This window comes from Xenopus laevis, chromosome 5S (assembly GCF_017654675.1).
Source record: "Xenopus laevis strain J_2021 chromosome 5S, Xenopus_laevis_v10.1, whole genome shotgun sequence".
NCBI lineage: Eukaryota > Metazoa > Chordata > Amphibia > Anura > Pipidae > Xenopus > Xenopus laevis.
Genome location: NC_054380.1, coordinates 140,920,653 through 140,944,556, shown reverse-complemented (window position 1 = coordinate 140,944,556; position 23,904 = coordinate 140,920,653). Strand labels below are relative to the sequence as shown.

General features: G+C 41.2%; 1 protein-coding gene across 1 annotated transcript; it reads left to right on the top strand.

Moving 5' to 3' along the window:
- The first annotated feature begins 1,800 nt into the window (after positions 1–1,800).
- Positions 1,801–8,353, top strand: LOC121394140 (vomeronasal type-2 receptor 26-like). The gene is made up of 4 exons (XM_041564150.1): positions 1,801–2,103; positions 5,539–5,763; positions 6,371–6,494; positions 7,455–8,353. The coding sequence occupies exons 1-4, from the start codon at positions 1,801–1,803 to the stop codon at positions 8,351–8,353; spliced, it is 1,551 nt and encodes a 516-aa protein (XP_041420084.1).
- Positions 8,354–23,904: the final 15,551 nt, after the last annotated feature.

Genomic DNA, 23,904 nt, shown 5'->3' with positions numbered 1-23,904 from the left:
AGTCCTTAAATATTTGAATTTCGCGCCGGGCGTGTGACACCGGCATCGGAATATGTGGTCATGGGCGCCGCCATCTTGGAGGAGGCGCCGAAGAGGAGCGGAGCGCAATCGGGTACTCCTGACAGTACCCCCTCCCTCAGGGGGGGGGGCACTGGACCACCATCACATTGTTTCTTTGGATATTGCTTGTAAAATTCCTTCACCAGACGAGGAGCATAGACATCGGTATGTTTCTCCCAGGAACACTTTTCAGGACCAAAACCCTTTCAGTGAATCAGGAATTGTAGCGACCCTCTGGAGATTCTGGAGTCCAAGATCTTCGCTACCTCGTATTCCTGTTGGCTATCTACGGAGATAGTAGAAGGAGGAGATTGTTCAGAAGAGAAGTGATTAGAGATGACTGGTTTTACCAAAGACACATGGAACACATTAGGGATTCACATCTCGGGGGAAGCTGAGGTCTGACAGCCACAGGATTGACTATCTCCGCAATGGAGTATGGGACCAACACATTTCGGACCCAACTTGGGGGAAGGAATCTTGAGACGAATGTTCCTCGAAGAGAGCCACACTTTGTCCCCTACTTTATATAAGGGAGAAGACTTCTGTCCTTGATCAGCATACTTCTTGTGGGACAAGGAACTTTTCTTGAAGTTGGTTTTGGTTGCCGACCAAATGGCCGACATGTGAGCTGCATGATCATCGGCCACTGAAACGTCGGATAAGAGGAAGTCCTGAGGAAAAGCTTAAGGATGTTGTCCATACACAGTCAAGAAGGGTGATCTACCTGTGGAGGCATGGCAAGCGTTGTTGTCAGCTACCCCATCGGATTATGGGTGATAGGCAGAGGAGAATTGAAGAGCGATACCCAAGTCTTTACACAATGAGCGCCAGAACTTGGGCACAAACTGGGAACCTCTGTCTGATACAATCTCTGCCGGGAAGCAATGAAGACAGATAATAAATTGAATTAACAACTGAGAGAGTTCAATGGCAGAGGGAAGTTTGCGAAGAGGGATAAAGTGTGCCATCTTGCTGAATCGGTCAATAACTAACCAAATCACGGTGTTCCCCTTGGAATTCGACAATGAAGTCCATAGCCAAATGAGTCCAAGGACTAGAAGGAATGGGTAGAGGTTGTAACAGCCCGCTAGGGCGAGAGTGAATGGGTTTAGTTGAGGCACAGATGGCACAAGCCGCCACTAAGTCTTTCACATCCTTCCTAAGGGAAGGCCACCAGAGTAGTCAACTGACAAGCTCAAAGGTCTTTCAAGTACCTGCTTGAGTGTCCAGCTTGCTTGGAACAGTGGCTTTGCTGAAGAATGGGTATGTGGAGTTCGGGTCACGTAAACCATACCAATGGGGGTATCAGCAGGAGCAGATGACTGGACAGATAGGATCTGGCAGGCCAGTTGAGTGAATAGGGAAGAGATGGTCTTTGTAGGAGGAACAATTGGCACATAGTCTACACTGATGTGCCCCTCAGGGAAAATACTTCTGGATAGGGCATCCGTCTTACAGTTTCTGGAGCCAGGACGATACACAAGGACAAAATTAAATCGAGTGAAGAAGATTGCCCAACGAGCCTGACGGGGATTTAGTCTCTTGAGAGTCTGGATGAACTCTAAGTTTTTGTGATCGGTGTAAATGGTCACAGGCAGAAAGCCTCTGAAAAAGAATGGCACCAGCCCCCACATTGGACACATATACTTCAGTGAAGAAGGGTTGCAAAAGGTCAGGATGTAGAAGGACAGGAGCCGAAGCAAACAAATCTTTCAATGACTGGAAGGCCTCCAGAGCATGAGGAGGCCAGGCATTAGGTTTTCCTCCCTTCCGGATGAGAGCCAGGACAGAAGTAGTACGGGAGTAGATAAATTGTTGGTAGTAGTTAGCGAAACCGACAAATCTTTGGATGGCCTTGGTACTTGTGGGGAGAGGCCAGTCTTGGATTTCCGTGACCTTGGAAGTAACTATATCGAACCCCTCATGAGAGATAATGTACCCCAGGAATGGAATCTTGGGAACCTGGAAAACACACTTCTCCAACTTGGCAAAAAGCGAGTTTCATCTCAGACGAGAGAGCACCTCTTTCACCCGGGTTCAGTGAGTTTCCAAGTCTTTGGAGAAGATTAGAATGTCGTCCAGGTACACGACTACAGATTGCCCCAAACAATCTCTGAAGATGTCATTCACAAAATGGAAGAGTCTCAGCAGACAATCGGGCATCGAACCTGTGACCTGGAAGTCCTTAAATATTTGAATTTCATGCCGGGAGCGTGATGTCATTGCGCTGGCGTCGGACCACGTGGGTCATGGGCGCCGCCATCTTGGAAGCGGCGCCGAAGAGGAGCGGAGCACCATAGGACGCTCCTGACAGACTGCTAGAAGAGCTCCTTCATTAAAGGATAAGCTAATGTGCAGCCATTTTATAAATACAACAGACTACTTGAGCATGTTGGTGATATTAGGCGCAAGTCAACCAAAAGTTCAGTAGCAAGACATTTTAACTCAACCCATGAGAGCAATTTAAAGTGCCTGAAAATTTCAGAATTGAGCATGTGTCCCTGGGAATTCAAGGAGGGAACATAGATATGGTATTATTGAGAAAGGAGTTAAGATGGATATATGAATTGAACACACTTTGGCCCCATGGTTTAAATAAAGATACTAAAATCAGAGTTTTTCTTTTAAAAAAAAATGTGCATTATATTATAAATATTGATGGGCGAATTTATTCAGGCGCAAATTCATGGTGAATTCCCACGATTCGCAGCTGGCGAATAAATGCGCAAAACTGAGGCAAAAATTCGCCCGCGTCAAAAAAATGGATGCCGGTGTCCGTTTTCTTGGACGCCGTGCATTTTCGCCGGCGAATGTGTGCCGGCATCCAAAAACGGACACCGGCGCCATTTTGTGAATTTTTCGCTGTTTCACAAATTTCGCAATTTTTTCGGCGGAGCGAAACGGTCCAAATTCGCCCATCACAAATTATAAAGAATATGATCCAAGACTATCCTTTTCTATCTGTTCATGGTTACAGAATGTATATATTTCAAGGTCCAAGATAATCACATGTTAAAATGTTTATATGGATGTGAATGTAATAAGAGATAATACAAAATAACTTGTATTTCGTTGCTACAGCAACGAGACGTAATTCACCACTAAGGGGCTTTAAGAGGCAATCAGGAAGTGACATCACTATCCCCTGATGAAGCCTGACCAGGTGAAACATGCGTACATGGCTCTCTATTCATCCTCTGGTGATGAGACATACGGCCGTTCGTTAGCAGGACGGAACCACTAATGGAAGCAATCACCACAGTAATAAAAGGAGCGGTAAAGTATATGGAGAACTTTTCCATGCAGAAAAGACACAAGAAGCCGAATTAAAAAACCTTGTTAAAGGCTTCACCAAAATGAATACAAGCTTGTCCAACATATAGGGGCCGATTCACCAAGCTCGAGTGAAGGATTCGAAGTTAAAAAACTTCGAATTTCGAAGGTTTTTTTGGGCTACTTCGACCATCGAATGGGCTACTTCGACCTTCGACTACGACTTCGAATCGAAGGATTCGAACTAAAAATCGTTCGACTATTCGACCATTCGATAGTCGAAGTACTGTCTCTTTAAAAAAAACTTCGACCCACTAGTTCGCCATCTAAAAGCTACCGAAGTCAATGTTAGTGTATGGGGAAGGTCCCCATAGGCTTGGCTAACTTTTTTTGATCGAAGGATATTACTTCGATCGTTGGATTTAAATCCTTCGAATCGTTCGATTCAAAGGATTTAATCGTTCGATCGAAGGAATAATCCTTCGATCGTACTATCTGCGCTACATCCTTCGACTTCGATATTCGAAGTCGAAGGATTTTAGTTCCTAGTCGAATATCAAGGGTTAATTAAGCCTCAATGTTCGACCCATAGTGAATCGGCCTCATAGTGTTTTTTTTTTTTATTTCCCGGACCCTGTATTGCAAGTTTGATATATGTCTGTTCTCATTTACATGCCCTCAATTTTCTAATATAACTGGAACGGATGGAGCGGGAGAAAAAAAACGGTGATATTAATGTGTCCGTGTCCTGTTTCTAGATGAAGCAAATAACAACAACATTAGCTTGAAGTGGGCTACACATTTACAGTAACACAAGTGGAGCAAGTTTAGGCAAATACAGTACCTACCTCAGTGTGTTTTTTAGGAGTAATGAATTTGGAGTAATTCAATTCCATGGGACTTTGTGCAATTGACTGACGTGATAATGAATTTCCATTGGACTTGATTGATATTGAAAATGAATGTGATTTATCTCTTCAGATTTGATGTATTAATAATGAACTAGAAAACGTTTCCATTTGATGAATTTCCCTAAAGAAAAAATGCACTTTTTATCATAATAGTTATTTAATGAGCAATTCAATATGTGTTGTAATTATGTGATTGGTGTATATTAATTGAATAACTGATTAATTGGGTGATCTCAAATTTATTTATTCAATAAAGGTTTAATATACTGTATTTGAAGCAGGCCCGGACTGGCAATCTGTGGGTTCTGAGGGGCTGCTATAAGGTGCCATAGAAAGTCAGTATTTAGTGGGCTGGTGGCGGCTGTTTGAGCCTCTGTTGGGCTGATTGGGCCTCTATGTACCTGAAATGCCAGGGCCTATTTTAATTCTCAGTCCCAACCTGATTTGAAGTAAAATTACAGCGGGGGGACTAAGAGATACTTTTTTCATAGCTTCAATTAAATTTTGTATATCTCACACACCACCCAATAATGAGGGTAGCGTAAATCTTCAGAATTACTAGTTGTGTGCACCGCCATTTATAAATTTAGATTTGCATACAAATTTCCTCTTACCAATGTGCACATTTATTCACAAAACATAATGGGAGTTGTAATAAAAAACTAAGTTTGCAAAGGAGCAGTAACCCAAAAGCAACCAATCCACAGGTGGAATTTATTCGTCCCTTGTTTAGAAGCAAACAAAAAGACAACCATACACTAATTGTTGTGCACCAAATGAGATTGCCACATGTCAAAAAAGATTGTCGCCTGTAGACTACAATGTATTTGGCACATTTTTTGCCGTTTCACGAATTTTCTGTGAAGCAAAACAGGTCAGATTCACCCATCACTAGTTATTTCTCTTCTTTCTTTTCTAGCTGTGACCTTTACCACTTCTACTGGCCGCATCCCCTCCTTCAACAAATATTGGGACCCACTAGTACATTTTGACATTATGAAGTGTTTTTTCTTCCCAAGACATCATATTGTTAGTTGGAACGTTTCATGCATTAGATCATCACAAACATGGCAGTAAACCCAACATCATCAAAATTGGATATTGCATTAAAGTGGAAACCTTAAAGCAAAATGTCAGATCCTTCCCAGAATTCCTATTGTTTTGCTTACTAATGCCTTGATCAGTATTTGAGCTTTCCTCATACCAATTTATTCATGTATTTACAAAACATAATGGCGGTTGTAATAAAAGGCACTGCGTTTGCCAATTATATCACTTCTTTCTTTTCTAGCTAAATACATTTCTTCGTAATGTGACCTTTACTACTTTTTCTGGGGACACTCACTCCTTCAACAAATATGGTGACCCACCAGGACGTTTTGACATTATAAAGTGGTATTACCTTCCAAGGCATCATATTGTTAGAACAAAAGTTGGAACATTTAATGCATCAGATCACAAGACACAATTTTATATCAATAGCAGCGCCGACTTGTGGGGCCCATACTTTAAAATGGTAAGGCAAACAGAACTATGGTCTTCTATCAAAGGGGAGAAAACTAAAAATCTTTTTACGGGCAACACTTTTTTACACGTTTCTTGCTCAAAATCAATAGGTGTTTCTTGTGGCAACTTTTTTGTCTAGGAGACTATTTTGTTGCAGCAAAATTTTCTACAGTCGATTTTTTCTGTAGTTTCACAAAGTAAATGGGAGGTGCGCTAATCCTCTTGGACCATTTTTAAAACATCAGAATTAGGGATGGGCGAATTTGACCCGTTTCGCCAAAAATTCGCCACCGGCAAAATGTCATTAAAGTCTATGGGCATAATTTTTCCTGCGAAACGAGGCGAAAAAATTTACCCATCCCTAATCAGAATTTTAGAGGTTTTCAGGGGTTTTTTCGCTACAAAAAACTTGAAAATTCATATTTTGTCCAATCATTCAGCACTTTTTTACTTTGTATTTTTTAAAATCGAACCTTTATATAAATTCAATGACAATCAGATATAAAAGCAGCTACATTTTTTTTGAAGGGTCCTGAGTAAAATTAAGAGTTATAAACTTAAAATTCTGTATACATTATAATTTTTTACTTGCTATGTCTTTGTATATTACAATACAGATCCCTCCGTCTCTGTGCAATGCACCTTGTGTCCCGGGATATAGAAAGTCTAAAAGAGAAGGGGCACCATCTTGTTGTTATGACTGCGTCCAATGTGTAGATGGAGAAATGTCCAATACATCAGGTAAGTGACAAATCTGGCTGATAAAAATGAATGGCTGATACTCCTAAAAGCTTATTTATCAACATTTTTATATGTGTCATTTTATAGGTTTTTCTCTGCTTTGAATAAACTCCTAACTGAAAGGTTTGCTTACTTATTAAAAATTATAATATAAAAAGTGTCATTGAATAAAGTTATGGGAAAAACATAAATACCACAAATTCATATTTTACTCAAAATACAAGTTCAAATTTTTTTTAAAAAGAACAACTCATTTATTAGTTTACAATTAGGGTATAATCTAAGATTGCCACTAGGGATGGGCAAATTTTTTCGCCTTCTTTTGCCACGGAAATGACGCCCATATACTTCTATGGCGTTGTGCGTCAAGAAAAAAAAGACGTGCAGCAAAAAAATTTCGCCACACGTCAAACACTTTTCATGCCTATAAACTTTAATGGGCATCAGTAACATTTCACCAGCGGCAAATTTTTGGCAAAATGAAACGGGGCAAATTCGCCCATCCCTAATTGCCACCCTAACATCTCCTATTGAATTCAAAACAAACTTACATGCTTTTAGATGCCAACATTTTTTAGTTTTTCTCTTAATAAACAACCAGAATTTGTGTTTTTGAAAAAATATTAAAATCTATAATTTTTCAGTGCAAAAATATTGTCAAATAAAATGTGACCATTAATAAACGAGCAGCATAAAGCTTATCAGGTGAAGACTATAGTTAAGAAAATGGAGGCAACTCTGATATTCCTAATTGCTCAGAATCTTATAAATCAATGTAACCGAGCTACAATAGTGTGAAATCTCTCAGTATTCTAAAACTTCTTGCAGATTTAGAGATTTTGACTATTGGGTTATGTCTGGTGTGTGTGATGGAAGACTCTGGAAAAAAGTATGTTTAGATCTCTAAAATGAGAGAATATTAAATAATAATAAAATACTATAACATATTTTACATTTCAGATGCTCCAAATTGTTTTAAATGCACTGATTATCAATTGTCCGACATACAGAGAACTGGTTGTATCCCCAAAATGATAAACTGCCTATCCTATGAGGACATTCTGGGATCTAGTTTAGCTTCCATCGCCTTGATGCTCTTCATACAAACCTCTGCAGTACAGGCAATTTTTGTGAAACATTGGGACACTCCTATTGTGAAAGCCAATAACCAAACTCTCAGCTGTCTCCTCCTCATCTCTCTCATGTTGTGTTTCCTCTGCACTTTATTATTTATTGGACAACCAACACAGATATGTTGTCTCCTCCGACAAGTAACATTTGGGATTGTATTTACTACTTCTGTTTCTTCTGTGTTGGCTAAAACTCTCACAGTTGTTTTTGCCTTCAATGCCACAAAGCCTGGGAGCAAAATGAAGAGGTATATAGGAACCCAAACATCCATCCTAGTAGTCACTGTGTGCACTTTGGGTAACTTTGGAATCTCTATTGTGTGGATGGCCTCTAACCCACCATTCCTGGAAGCCGATATGTTTTCTGAGAAGGACACCATTATTTTATTGTGCAATGAAGGATCAGTTGCTTTCTTCTTCTCTATAATTGGATACATTGGAGCTTTGGCTGTGCTGAGTTTGATTGTTGCCTTTCTAGCCAAGGATTTCCCTGACAGATTTAATGAGGCTAAAAACATCACTTTCAGTATGTTGGTGTTCTGTAGCGTGTGGGTGACATTTGTCCCTGCATACCTGAGCAGTAAGGGGAGTAGAATGGTGGCAGTTGAGATATTTGCCATCTTATCCTCCAGTTCTGGATTATTAGGCTGTATATTGTTTCCCAAATGTTTTATAATATTTTTTAAACCTAAACTAAACACAAGAGAAACTGTTGTTCTAATGAGGTAAAATAGCCAATAAGTATGTTTAATTATGCAAGATATAACAAAGAAGTACAGAGAAAAGATCAGAAAGTTTGGTTTTATTATGCAACCAAGAAGGATATTTAACTGTCTTCTAAAATAGAAAAAAAATAAAAATAATAGATGAAATTCCATGAAAAAAGCATGATTAAATGTTGCTCTGAGTCAAGGTCTTATATTTGGATGTCTGAATCCATAAACCAGTCACGGTTTTATTTAGAAGTTGTCACCATGATCACATTTGTTATCCCTGTGTGTTCTTTCATGTTGTGCAATTGGTTGAAATGTGTTACATTTCAATCTCTTGAGAATTACGTATTAATTAATTTATTTCTTATTAATTATCAACTGCAATGGGGACCAACCTGGGAATCAGAAAAGTGCAATGCAAATGTGTTATTCCCACACAGCCAGTTTAGTCTTATCTCAAATAAGTAGTAGCCAACCTGACTATTCCTCAACTCTAGTTGTATTATAGAGTATGCATAAACCCTTTTTAATACAAGGATGGGGTCTGTTATGTGGAAATCTGTATCCAGAAAGTTCTAAATTACAGGAAGGTGTCTCTTTTTAGAAATGTTTAATTTTCCTCTGTAATAATAAAACATTACTTGATCCCTACTAATATATAATTAATCCTTATTGGAGGAAAAACACACCTATTAGGTTTATTTAATGTTTACATTATTTTTAGTGGTTTTAAGGTATGAAGATCATGGAGAGATCCATTATCCAGAAAAACCTGAGGTAACAAGCATTCTGGATAACAGGTACCATACCTGTAGTACTATTTATTTTATCACACCAGCTTTAAAAGCCACCCTCACCACTGTAAGAAATATATTATTACAAAAAGGTAACAAAAAGAATTATCATTGGTGTATGTTATAAACCACCTGGTATAAGTGTCGAGTATGAAGCCGAGCTACTCTTGCAGATACAAGCGGCTTCACAGCTGGGTCAAGTTGTTGCTATGGGTGACTTCAATTATCCAGACACTGACTGGGGTAATGGGGTTGCAAAGACAGAAAAAGCGAGTAGGTTTGTAAATATGCTGAATGACAACTTTTTATTCCAGCTCGTTCAAGAACCTACTAGGAATAACTCTCTTTTGGACCTTGTAATAACTAACAATACTGAACTCATGTCTAACATTTGTGTGGGTGAGGGGCATTTAGGGAATAGTGATCATAACATGGTCTCCTTTGAGATTCTGTTGCAGAAGCAATTCTATAAGGGACCAACTAAAACACTAAATTTCAGACGTGCAAACTGTGACAGTATAAGGGCATCTCTGCAACATATTAAGTGGGAAATGCTTTTCACAGGGTTAAACACAGAACAAAAATGGGAAGTCTTTATAATAAATCTACTTGTCAGTATATTCCACTTGTAAGCAAGGAACGTCGTTGCAAAGCAAAACCTTTTTGGTTCAATAGAAGCGTTGGTGTTGAGGTGGGTAAGAAAAGACCTGCTTTTAAGGCTTTCAAGTTAGCTGGTACAGCCGAAACATTTATAAGGTACAAGGAGGCCAATAAATCATGCAAAGAAGCTATAAGGCAAGCTAAAATTGCTATAGAAAAGGATATTGCAGGAAGCAGTAAAAAAATCCAAAATTATTTTTCAAATATGTTAATAGTAAAAAAATGAAGCAGGAAGGGGTGGGACCCTTACTATCAGAGGGGGGTCAGCTGGTTGATGAAAACAAAATAAAAGCGCAGATTCTGAACTCATATTTTTCATCTGTCGACACAAATGAGGAACCGGTAAGTGAAGGTTTCCTTCTTAACAGTCCCAATTCTAGTAATACAACTAATGATGCATGGCTCTGTGATTGCCAAACCTCTTTACTTTATTTTTCAGGATACATTGAGATCATTGAGTGCCGAGAGACTGGCAAATTGCTAATGTGGTGCCTCTATTCAAAAAAGGATCCCGTTCTTAGCCTCAAAACTATAGGCCAGTTAGTCTGACGTCAGTGGTAGGAAAGCTTTTCGAAGGGTTAATAAAGGATAAGATACTGGACTTCATAGCAAATCATAATACTATGAGTTTGTGCCAGCATGGTTTTATGCGTAATAGATCTTGACAGACTAACTTAATTTCTTTTTATGAGAAGGTGAGCAGAGACCTCAATTCTGGGATGGCAGTGGATGTGATTTACTTAGACTTTGCTAAAGCATTTGATACAGTGCCACACAGAAGGTTACTGGTTAAATGAAGGAATGTTGGCCTGGAACATAGTATTTGTACCTGGATAGAGAACTGGCTAAAAGATAGACTACAAAGAGTGGTGGTAAATGGAACATTTTCTAATTGGACCAGTGTTGTTAGTGGAGTACCGCAGGGCTCTGTACTAGGTCCCTTGCTTTTCAACTTGTTTATTAATGACCTGGAGGTGGCCATTGAAAGCACTGTTTCTATTTTTGCAGATGATACTAAATTGTGCAGAACTATAGGTTCCATGCAGGATGCTGCCACTTTGCACAATGATTTGTCTAAACTGGAAAACTGGGCAGCAAACTGGAAAATGAGGTTCAATGTTGATAAATGCAGGTTATGCACTTTGGCAAAAATAATATAAATGCAAGTTCTACACTAAATGGCAATGTGTTGGGAGTTTCCTTAAATGAGAAGGATCTAGGGGTCTTTGTAGATAACAAATTGTCTAATTCTGGGCAGTGTCATTCTGTGGCTACTAAAGCAAATAAAGTTCTTGTATAAAAAAGGGCATTAACTCAAGGGATGAAACATAATTGTGTCTCTTTATAGGTCCCTGGTGAGGCCTCATCTGGAGTATGGGGGCAGTTTTGGACTCCAGTCCTTAAGAGGGATATAAATGAGCTGGAGAGAGTGCAGAGACTAAGTGCAACTAAACTGGTTAGAGGGAGGGAAGAGTTAAATTATGAGGGGAGACTGTCAAGGTTGGGGTTGTTTTCTCTGGAAAAAAAGGCGCTTGTGAGGGGACATGATTAGACTTTACAAGTACATTAGAGGACATTATAGACAAATAGCAGGGAACCTTTTTACCCATAAAGAGAATCACGTACCAGAGGCCTCCCCTTCAGACTAGAGGAAAAGAAGTTTCATTTAAAGGAACAGAGTAGGGGGTTCATCACAGTGAGGACAGTGAGGTTGGGGAATGCACTGCCGGGTGATGATTCAGTTAATGACTATAAGAGGGACTTGGATGATTTCTTGGACAGACATAATACAAAGGCTATTGTGATACTAAACTCTATAGTTAGTATAGATATGGGGATATATCATTTATGTGACAGTAGGGAGGGGTGTGTGTATGGGGCTGGGTTTTCATTTGGAGGGGTTGAACTTGATGGACTTTGTCTTTTTTCAACCCAATTTAACTAGGTAACTATGTAACTATTATTAGATATTTACAAGATCTAAAAGAACACCTTTGACTTGGCCTCCCCATTAAGGTGTATGGATAACTGAACCTGCCCAAAATCATAAACCAACCTATGTATAAAGCTTTTTCCATTTATGATAAGTGGTTTATCATGTGTTCATATCATCTACACACTTCCCAGTGCTATGCTTGGCAATATCTTTATGGGGTTATTTACTAAAATCTGAAATCTTCTCATTATTTTATTAAAACGTTTATCAATAAAATAATTCAGAAAATTTGGTGCGGGAAAAGACTCAGATTTGATGCTCGAAAATAACAAATTTTTTCGATACAAAATCCAGAGCAGATCATAATATCTTCCAATTGTAAAAGGGACATCTGGCATTGACTTCTACATGACCTCAGCCGGTTTAGGATGGAGTATTTTGGATTTAAAATTTTAGCAGCCTCGGGATATAATAAATCTTGAAAAAGTCAAGTTTAACCTTTAAAACTCCAACCAGAAAAATTCAGACTTTAGTAAATAACCCCCTAAGTGTATGACTTTAATTCAGATTTTAGATTAAAATATACCAAATCACCATCAATTCCCTATCCCTTGCCTAAAAAAAGTATAAATGTCAAAATTTACAGCCCAGACACATGCTGTATTCATGTCTCTGGAATATCAATTATATCAGAGTTCATTGTTCATCTTGATTGAGGGAATATAACTAAAATCCCTAAAAAAGCAAGATAGACTTTTGCTGTCGGACATAAATGAAATAAACACATAACCAGGAATAGATTCACCCATGCAAGAACAAAGAGTGGCAATAAAGTTACATTTGTGCTCTAAAACTACACTAACGTTAACAATCTGTCACATTATTTTCAGGCAAAATTAGGCACTGAGTATTTCTTTAACTTTAATAAGTAGCCAGTAATAGTGATGGGCGAATTTGCGCCGTTTCGCTTCGCCGAAAAATTCCCGAATTTCGCGAGAAATTCGTGAAACGGCGAAAAATTCGCGAAACGGCGCCGGCGTCTCGTTTTTGACGCCGGCGCCCGTTTTTCCGACGCCGGCGCTCGTTTTTGACGCTGGCGCCCGTTTTTGGCGCCGCCGTCCATTTTTTCTATAAAAAATTTTTATTTGACGCCGGCGAATTTTTGACGCGAATTTTCGCTGGCGTTTCGCAAATTTATTCGCTGGCGGCGAAACGCGCAAATTCACCGCGAATTCGCGCCTGGCGAATAAATTCGCCCATCACTAGCCAGTAGTGGTGAGTGAAATGTTTCACCAGGTTGTGACGAAATAGACATCCATAGACCTCAATGGATGGGAAAATTGTTGCACATCAAAAAGTTATCACCCATAGACTTCAATCCATTTGGCGAATATGTCCTAGTTTCACCAATTTTTGGTGAAGTGAAACAGGTCAGATTTACCCATCACTAGTAACCAGTTGTTATTTTGTGTTGCTTGTTTATTCTAGGTGTCCTTTAAGTCTAACAGCAACTAATTGTACATGTGTTTTCTTTCATAAAACAAAAACAAGTGTTTTCTATTTACTAACCCTGTACCTCAGGTATTATTGATATTAAAGTTGGTAATGATTTACCATTCGACTGCCTTGTGCCAGAATCGCTTAATACTGAGACAAACCGCTAATCGGAGGCCGCCAGGTCTTAATAAGAGAGGAGCCAAGCAGTTCTGGACTGGCAAAGGTGTCATTAGCAAGGATTTGGATGGAAGGTACAGTTCTAGGAATAGACAAAAGCGTAGTTAGGCAGGCCGGGGACGGTGGGGGCACAGTTCAAGTTAGGGCAGACAGGCTGGGTCGGTGCACTTCCCGACTGGTGTTTTAAAAAACCGTTAGAAGTTTGTGAAATTTATGCCTATGACTACGTATCCTTGTATACGAAACGCGTCAGGTTTTGATGGTTTTTATCTGTTGAAATAAAAGTAGTTTTTACCTTAAGTGAGGAATCCGGAGTGCTTGCCATTTCTTCTCTACAATTTGCACAGACACCTCCTGCTACGGGTTCGGGGCAATGCAACCGGGCCACTCGACAAATTGGGTGAGTGCTTTTCCCATCTAATTTCCAGCCAAAATGTGTTCCATACCTAAGCGGAGGACCTGGGGTTTATACACTCAGGTCATAGTATTTACAGGGTGAATGCTTTTGTGCTTTGAGACGCATAAATTGCCATTAAATATAATTAATTCAAGCAGCACCTATTTAAGTAAAAAAGGAAACAGGACAGAGCAGCTTATATTTATGGCTCATGTTACAGTTCTAGAAATAGACAAAAGCGTAGTCAGGCAGGCCGGGGTCGGTGCGGGCAGAATTCAAGCAAGGTCAGACAGGCTGGGTCGGTGCAGGCGGAGTTATAAGAATCATCAGGCAGGCAAGGGTCAATACGGTAGAACAGAATAGTCAGGCAGGCTAGGGTCAGGATTGGCAGAATAGTCAGGCAGGCAAGGGTCAAAACAGGAATCAAACAGGACTAAAATCACACCCACGAGCTAACAAGTTAGACCTAACAACAGGCAATGAGTTTGAGCTCAAAGCACCTTTAAATATTTGAATCTTGCGCTACTCAGCGTGATGACATCACGCGCCCAAGGTGTAAACTCTCAAGTGAGCGGCCGTGCGCCCCATAGAGAACCGGTGCTTGAAGAAGCAAAATCAACGTGGCGGGCGCCGGCCCGCGAGACCACCAGGGTGAGTCTTTACACTGAGTACCTACGGTATTTTTATCTAAGCTTCCAAAGCCTCTCTTAGTGTAGAGGCTGAAGGAAAGTCCACACACTTTTTCAAAGATTGGACCTCTTGTCTAGATACATAACTACAGTCTACTGTGTGTCTATATAATAAATAGAAAGATCCTGGAATCCAAGGTAGTAATGTGTAAGTATTGTAATGTTGAGTATTTTTCATACTTTACTACTGTTAATACTTGAGAATATTTATTGTTCTATACCTATAAAATATTAAATATGGTAAATCACTGGGAATAAATGTATGGAAAAAAATCTTAATCTTTCAGGCAATAAAATATTATTATGTGATTATTGAGACAATACAAGACATGCAGAAGCATTAAAGTGACCCTAATACTCTGTAGCAGTTAATTCTTAGAAAGTGGCAGATCTTTTTCACTATTGTTGTATTCTATTTCAATTAAGTATCGTAACTTCAGGCGTAGGCATTCTCTTCTTCAGGTTCCTTCAGGAAACAGGATTGTGGAGAAAAAAGAATAATTGTTTTGACCAACTATAATATGACTTTCCAGCTCTTACCTCAGTCAAGGTTTAATTTGCACTGGACAGTTCTTTTCCAGCTATGTATACATATAATTACCAAGGCCACCAGCTGAATGTTTTGTACATTTCTCAATTGGGAAATGTTGCCTCTTCCAAGGGAACGCTACCTCCCAACATTCCTAACCTTGAGTTTTTTTTATTAACATTGATTTACATGAATCATTTTGTTTGGTGTACTGCAGGTTTATCTTGATTGGGACCTTGCTACTGTACATTCAGCAACATTATTCTCCAGGGCACTAGTGCTTCATAAATGATTACCTTTATTTCAAACAGCTGATGTTTCAGAACAGCTATGTGTCCCTTTCTCATACAAAAGACATACTTTGAGAAAGGTACGTGCAGCTGTTCTGAAACATTAGGATTATCTTGTGAAAGAGACTTAACCATACCAGTGGCAAAGATATCAATTAGTCTAGGCAAAGAGAATCCATACAGCCTCTCAGTTCAAAAAGCATGGCAACCAGTGAATTTTTTGAAGCAGGATTCACTAAGAACTCTTGAGCCAAAGAGCCCTTACCTCTGCAGTGGACAAAGCCAAGGTCCTGGCTTTAAAAATTCAGTGGGAATGTCTGTTTTTGACACCCACGCTATTTGGTGGGCCACTGGAGTCTATAGGGAACCCTGCTCCACCACTCCCAGCAAGAGAAAGAATGACCAAGAAATGAGGTGTTTCATTGTATTAGATACCTGATGCAATTGTTCTCTTTCTATATAAAGTGTATTGTTGCTAGAAATCTCTGTGTCACACTATAACCATGATCTGTCTCCTAGACCCTGGTTTGTATGAGTGCGAACAGGTGAACAAAGTATGCAGGACCAGTTAATCTCTGTAGTTATACCTATAACGTTTATACATGGTAAGCAGACACAGCAGGCAGACTTTCATGTGGGGGCCACACAAGGGGAAGGGTCACCAGTTGGACACCCTGTTCCATATCAACAGCACAGTATCATACATAGCAGTATTCAATGGTGTATTCCGCCCCTTCTTAGGTCTGAAACCAATCCATGTGGAAAAGAAATTTGGGGATGGCAAGTTCGAGCAAGGAAATGGCCCCCATTGGCACGGGACTCAATTGATCCATCGGCCTAAGGCTGGCACTAAGAATATGAATACCACAAAAATATGACTATGAAGATTTTCATTCATCCAGGTCATGGTATATCTATACATAGTTACATAGTAGTTACATAGTTAAATCGGGTTGAAAAAAGACAAAGTCTATCAAGTTCAACCCCTCCAAATGAAAACCCAGCCCCATACACACACCCCTCCCTACTGTCACATAAATGATATATACCCATATTTATACTAACTATAGAGTTTAGTATCACAATAGCCTTTGATATTATGTCTATATAGTATAGGTAAATCTAAAAAAACAACTGGACTTGCTGAGTAATCATTGAAGACGTTTCACTACTCATCCGAGCAGCTTCTTCAGTTCAAATGACTGGGGTGGGAAGATCTCGGCATACAGGAAAACCACTCATACGGATCAATATCTGTTGTTTGATTCCCACCATCCGCTGGAACACAAACTGGGTGTCATTAGAACTCTGTATCAGTTGCCACATATTCCAGAGTCCAAAGACAAAGAGCAAAAACATCTCAGAGGAGCTTTGAAAGCGTGTGGCTACCCAAACTGGGCCTTTGTCAAAACAGCAGTAACCAAGCCCAACAGGAACACCAATAGAAATAACCGCCCGGAGACACATAGTAGGCGAAACATAGTCATCCCATATGTAGCTGGAGTGTCAGAGAAACTCAGGAGGATTTTCAACAAACACCACGTCCCTATGTTTTTCAAACCTAGCAACACACTGAGACAAAAACTGGTACACCCAAAGGATCCAACTCCAAAAGAAAAACAAAACAATGTGGTATACAGAGTCCAGTGTAGCGAGGAGAGCACAGATCTATACATTGGGGGACAAAACAACTGCTCTCCAAGCAAATGGCTCAGCCTAGGAGGGCAAACTCTACAGGGCAAAACTCAACTGTCTTTCTACACCTAAAAGACAAGGGACACTCCTTTGAAAATAGAAAGGTCCAAATCTTGGATGAAGAAGATCGCTGGTTTGAACAAGGCGTGAAAGAGGCGATTCAAGTCAAGGTGGAGAAACCATCCCTGAACAGAGGCGGGGGGGCCTTCAACACCACCTGTCTGCTACATACAATGCTGTTATAACATCTGTACCCCTGGTGGTTTCAGAACACTTCACACATCCATTCATGCAACTCTCACAAGTAACACCTGTATCTAGGAGTTGCATGACACATTGAATAATCCTATCACAGTAACTACACAAAATCTACACCTCTGTGAATTTCTTCAGATGTCACCTCTCTGTAGAGTTACAATGTGCCACTGTGATTGGATTAGTGGAAGAGTTTATATGCTGAGAACTTCCCACACCAGTCAAATGACCTGAAGAAGCTGCTCGGATGAGTAGTGCAAGGTCTTCAATAATTACTCAGCAAGTCCAGTTTTTTTTTAGATTTACCTATACCACAAAAATAGCACTTTTGGCCACACATGACTCTGGATGTGGCTGGAGTTACCCACTTACACCAGCAGGGGATTTGACTTTATGAGTCCCTAAAAGATTTTTGTATATCCCAATACAGACCATCAGCCACTGTGCAATGCACCTTGAGTCCCAGAATAAAAAAGTCAAAAGATAAGAGGCACCATTATGTTTCTATAATTGTGTCATATGTATAGATAGGAGATATCCAAAACATCAGATGAGAAACGTATCTGGTTGCATAAGGAAACGCATCTCAGAGTATGTGCTTATAGAGTACACATGATACAGATCAATTGCTCTATGATGAATTCTGCATCAGGTGGGAAGTAGAGCAGGAGGCAAAGGAACTGTACACTAAAAATGCCAGTGACATTGGCATTCTGAGCAGCGATGCCTGAACATGTCTGGGTATGAAAGGGGAAAAAGAAAATATGGAGGTGTATTTCATTGCATTGCATGTTGGGAAGGCATCAAAGTAGAAATTAGTAATGTTCTAGGGTGAATATTTTTAGTAGCAGTAAAGTTTGAGAAGCAAGATTGTACATTTAACCCTAGCTGGGATTTACAGTGCAGTGCCTCCACCTAGTGGCCAATGAAGAATTAGACCAACTTTATATAAAGAATTAAGGAAAGAATAGGTGAAAAAGTGCAATTCAATAATATTCCCACTCCCGGTGAACAACACAGTTCAGTTCACATGAAATGTCCCTTTTCCACAGAGCTCTTTATTCCCCAAGTAGTGCTACCAGCCCCAATGTACCTCTCCTTTAGGATATAGGCTGTGGCAGGCTCACAAGAAACACCTGTCCTTACACAGGGGACAAACAGGGGTTGCAACTGGTATCCAACCCTATATGGAAAGCAGGGCAACCTTTCCTTCTAGGCTGCAGCTCAGATCTGTCCAGCTGAGCACACAACACTGTTTCACTTAGTACTCCAAAGTCAGGCATTGTCCATGGATCCTCCTCCTTTCCGAGGATGAATTAGGTCTCCCAACCAAACAGATGGCTGTACAGCCTATAACCAGGTGGGTTGTCACAGACAGAAAAACAGGGGAAGGACATGTCTGATAACCTACATTCACATATATTGTAACTGTATTTCTATTTATATGCTTTTTTTTACTGATCATAAAATAACACCTGGAGTTATGTGACCTGTATAAAAGCACTCGACATGTGGCCTCATACTTTCATATGATGACGTAACTCCTCTGTGACTAATCATATCTTTATAAATTACAGTAGGGGGTACATTATCCACTGTATAGATAAAACAGATTTATTTGTATTTAGAAATATTTTACTTTTCAGATGCTCCAAACTAGTGATTGGCAAATCTGACCTGTTCTGCTTTGCCAAATATTTACAAAACAGCAAAAAAATTGCCAAACAGATCAAAGTTAATGTGTTTTTTCATGCAACAATTTTTTAAACTGTGTAACTACAGTGGAACCTCAAATTTACATTTGAGTTCTCCCTCATTTTACATTGTTGTTTTGTGGTCCCACCTATATATTATGAATAATACATTTCCCTGATTTTACATTGTCATGGAATTTACACCAATTTTGCCAGGTCCCCTGAAAAACGTAAAATGGAGGTTCTATTGTATCTATTAGATTCTATGGGGGGAACAAAATTAAAAATTGCAAGCATTATTTAATGTAATGTGAAATCATAGGCTGGCGAATATTACATCACTCCTTATCACTAAGCAATGGTTAGCATTAATACCTGCTCTGGATTTTCGTTAAATATTTTGTTGCAAAAAACATTTTACGATTGTGAAATTTAATTACATTCATGACAGTGGCGGAACTACCGGGGGAGCAGGGGGTGCGAGCGGGCCAGGACCCGCACCCCCTAAGGGCCCCCCCAGTAGCCCGTGCGCTGCTGAAAATGCTACCGTAAGGAGGGGGCGGGGCATAGCTCCAGGGCCTGCCACTCTCTAGTGACGCTACTGATTCATGATACATGTTCACAATAGCCATTTGTTCACAAACATCGCAACTTCTGCAGAAGAAGGAATTTGGGAAATATTAGGACACTCCTTTTGTGAAAGCCAATAACCAAAATCTCAGCTTCGTCCTCCTCATCTCTCTCATGTTGTGTTTCCTCTGCATTTTATTATTCATTGGGCGACCAACACAGATATGTTGTCTCCTCTGACAAGTAACATTCGGGATTGTATTTACGATAACTGGGAGCAAGTGCAGTAGATAAGGGCCAAAATGTTCATTCTATGAATCATTGTGCAAAATTGGAATCTCTGCAGTTTTGATGACCTATAATCACCATATCTGGAATTTGGTAAGCTTTCTGAATGGAACACAGTTATTTTACTGCTAACAAATCTGACACTTCCCGTTTCTCTATTATTGAACATTAGGGAACATTGGCCCCGTTGGCTGCATTTCCCTGACTAATTTAATGAGACTAAAAACATCACTTTCAGTATGTTGGTGTTCTGTAGCGTGTGGGTGACATTTGTCCCTGCATACCTGAGCAGTAAGGGGAGTAGAATGGTGGCAGTTGAGATATTTGATATTTTTGTCCGAGGTTGTATATTTGTTCCTAACGGCTTTACTGTTGCTAAACAAGTGGACAATAAAGCATTTTATTTAACTGGACTACTGTAGAAAGTCACAGTGCATTGCAATTTTGCAATTTAAAACTATCAAAAAATAACAAATTAACTTTTTTGAATTCTGGTAAAGAAGGTTAAAACACATGCAAATTTTAAAATGTATATCACACACCAGGCACAGACATGGACTCATACTTCTACCAAACAATAATGTGCAAGAAATGTCATATACATAATCCAAGATAGGGTCACTATGCTCCACTACAAGTAATCAAGATATCGTAGGCACAATAACAAAATAACCACGTAAAAATATAAATTCTTTTTCAACCCATTAGGGGATTCTCACCAACGTCATAGTAAAGTTTAGCATAAGTCCAGGTGGTGAAAACTCAGTGCGCAATTTGTCCCTAGAAACAGGGTTTTCTCACAGGCGCTGAGCGAGTGAATGGGCCCATTGGTCCTATGATATCTTGATTACTTACTTAGTGTTGCATAGTGTCATGGTCGGCACCCAACATCAGAACAAATGGCAAGCACCCTGGACTCGGCTCATGCTTCACCTGTAGTGTGACCGCCGTTGGCCTTGGGAGGAGCTCTCAGCTACTTGGATGCCACCAGGACTTAAACGAGAGGTGCAAGACTAGAGGTTCTGGATAAGCAGAGGGGCACGACTGTTAGCAAAGTCTTTGGGCAGAAGGTCTTTGTACAAGGTGTTAAACGGAATTGTAGTTGGAACTGGCTGGGTCGAGGCAGGCAGAAAGTGAGCGTAAACAAATCAGGCCGGGTCTGGGCAGGCAGCATTCAAAGCGAGGTTAGGCAGGCAAGGATCAAAACCGGGAGATCAATTAGAGGGATAAAGCAGAAGAGGTAGTCGAAATTCAGGCAATGGTTCAGGAAACAGAGGTCAGAATCGTCAAGAACAGGCAGGGGTTACAACAGATAATCAGGAACAAGCTCAGGATCAAAATAGCAAAATCTAAATGCACCAGGAACAAACCTATAATGGGCAATGAGAGTCTATACAATGGGCCTTTAAATTTTCGCGCCATTGCGCGCTGACGTCATCACGCCAGCGCGCATGCACCAATTTATACAGCAGAGACGCGCCGCGCGCGCCTTAACAGTTCGGCGTCCTCCCACTAGACCATCAGGGTAAGCCCTCACACATAGTTTATGTATATGGGAATCCTTGCACACTATTGTTAGGTATGAGTAAGTTTGGATGTGCCCTGCATTGCACACATGAATCACAGCCGGCTCACAGATTGTGTCTGCAGTTTAGGCCACATCCTATGCGTACCCAGGTACTTTTAGAGAGGTTGGGATAATTATCCAGACATAGGAAGAATTAACATTATTTGATTTATCTCAGAGTCCATTTCTGTGCTTGGTGTGTGGTATACATTTTAAAATGTGTGTGTGTGTAACCTTCTTTGCCAGGCTTCAATAAGGCAATTTGAAATAGGAGCTACACCTGGACACAGGGTGAAAAATATCAAAGGGTGCTGTAATGGAAGATGGAGAACTTACCCCACGGGACGTCCAAGATGGCGACCTCCTGCTTCACCATGCGGTTCTTCCTGGTCGTAATATGGCTGCGTCTGAAACGTGTCGCCCCAGGATTGGTCGCCGGCGACGGAATGGACGTCGGCGTCAGAATGTGCGTCGGCGTCAGGACGCCAACTTGAGGACACCGGCGTCGGCGTCATGACGTCACCGCGTCAAGTTTGGCGCCAACTTTGGACTATTTATTCCTGACTGCCCTTTTCATCCTTGCCCAATTATAGGTCTATCTTGCATAGTTCCTGGGTGTGATTTACTGCTTTTCTGATTATCTGTGTACCGACTTCTTGCCTGTTTTACGACTCTGATCCTTGCTGCCTGTATTTGACCATTTGCCTGTTTACGACCACTCTCTTGATAAATCCTTTTGTACCGCGAACTTGGTGTTATTGCCTCCTCCTTGGTCCACACTACAACAGAGCCTTCGGGCCCCGACAGTATAATTGGGCCATGGACCCCTCTGAGGAGCCTCAAGTTCCAACCGATGTCGGCAGAGCCGTTCGTGGATTGGCTTCCAGCATGCACTCCTATGAAGCCCAGCAAACCCACTTCGGCCAGGCACTAGAAGCAATCCTGGAGAAATTGTCTGCTTTATCTCCTGTGGCTCCAGTTCCTATGCCAGTTCCTGCAACTCCGCTCCAGGTTTCCGAGCCTCGCATCCCTGCACCTCCTCTCTACAGCGGTGATCCGGAATCATGCCGTGGTTTCATCAACCAGTGTGAGATCCAATTCACCCTGCTTCCAGGTCAGTTTGTCTCGGAGCGAGCAAAGGTGGGCTATATTATCACCCGCCTGCAAGGGAAAGCTCTGGAGTGGGCTTCTCCTCTTTGGGAGAAGGAGGATCCGGTAATCGACGATGCCAGGGCCTTCATCCGGGACCTTCGCACAGTGTTCGATGCTCCTGGTCGTGCTACTTCTGCCTCGGCCCGTTTATTCCAGCTGCAGCAAGGGACTCGTTCAGTTCCTGAATATGCCATTGAGTTCCGAACTCTCGTGGCAGAAACCTCGTGGAATAATGATGGATACCATGCTGCCTTTTACAACGGTCTGGCGATGCGCATCAAGAACGATCTCGTATCCCGTGAGATTCCTCCTCGTTGGGAGGACCTTGTTGCGTTGGCTGTGAAGGTTGACAGACCGACAGAGGGAGTTCCAAGTCGAACTTGACAGGGATCGTGCTAGGAAGTTTTCCAGGTTCCAACCCACCCTGGCTCCACGCTTCCAAAGTAGCTGTAGAGGAAATCGCACACCCACGACCGACGTCCAATGTAGTGGTACCTGGTGCCCGGTGATGAAGGAATCGGCAAACCTCTCAAGTGGATACGAAAAAGCACACCGGCACACAGGATTTGAAGCTGCAGGGCAAGCCCTTGCAATTTTTTAATGCAGTGCAGGTGCAACGTTTCGGGGTCACGCCCCTTTGTCAAGCATGCTTGACAAAGGGGCGTGACCCCGAAACGTTGCACCTGCACTGCATTAAAAAATTGCAAGGGCTTGCCCTGCAGCTTCAAATCCTGTGTGCCGGTGTGCTTTTTCGTATCCACGCTTCCAAAGACCCCTACTCCCCAGTCCGGCTTCTAATCTTCTGCCTCCTCCTCCTGTGGAACCTGCTACTTCTTCTTTGCCATCTGAAGAACCAATGCAGATCGGACGGGCACGCCTATCCGAACAGGAGAAGCTCCGGAGAAGGGCTGCTGGGTTATGCCTCTACTGTGGGGGAAAAGCTCACTTCGCCCAGGAATGACCAGTGAAGCCGGGAAACTCCAAAACCTAGGTAAGCTTGGGGAGACTTACCTGGGTGGAATTTGTTCTCCTCCCCATTCCTCTGCTCAACGTTTTCTCCTCCCTGTTCAAATCCAGTTCGGCTCCAAGAAGATTTCTTCTCAGGCCTTCCTCGATTCTGGTGCTGCAGGCAACTTCATGGATCGTGCCTTTGCTGATAACCATGTCATTCCGCTTCAACCTTTGGCAACCCCTCTTCAAGTCCTGGTGATTGATGATCGTCCCCTTTCTTCTGCCATCATCTCGCAGTCTACTCAAGAACTTTCCTTCAAGGTGGGCACTATGCATTTGGAAAGACTGTCTTTTCTTCTTATTGATTGCCCTTCAACTCCTGTGGTCCTGGGACTGCCTTGGCTGTGTGTCCATAACCCAGTCATT

Excerpts from the sequence above, each read along its gene's own strand:
- LOC121394140 (XM_041564150.1), top strand. The coding sequence starts at position 1,801 with ATGAGGAGGCCAGGCATTAGGTTTTCCTCCCTTCCGGATGAGAGCCAG. Across the intron at positions 5,764-6,370 it reads GGGGCCCATACTTTAAAATG|ATCCCTCCGTCTCTGTGCAA; the intron begins GTAAGGCAAACA and ends ATTACAATACAG. Across the intron at positions 6,495-7,454 it reads AGAAATGTCCAATACATCAG|ATGCTCCAAATTGTTTTAAA; the intron begins GTAAGTGACAAA and ends TTTACATTTCAG.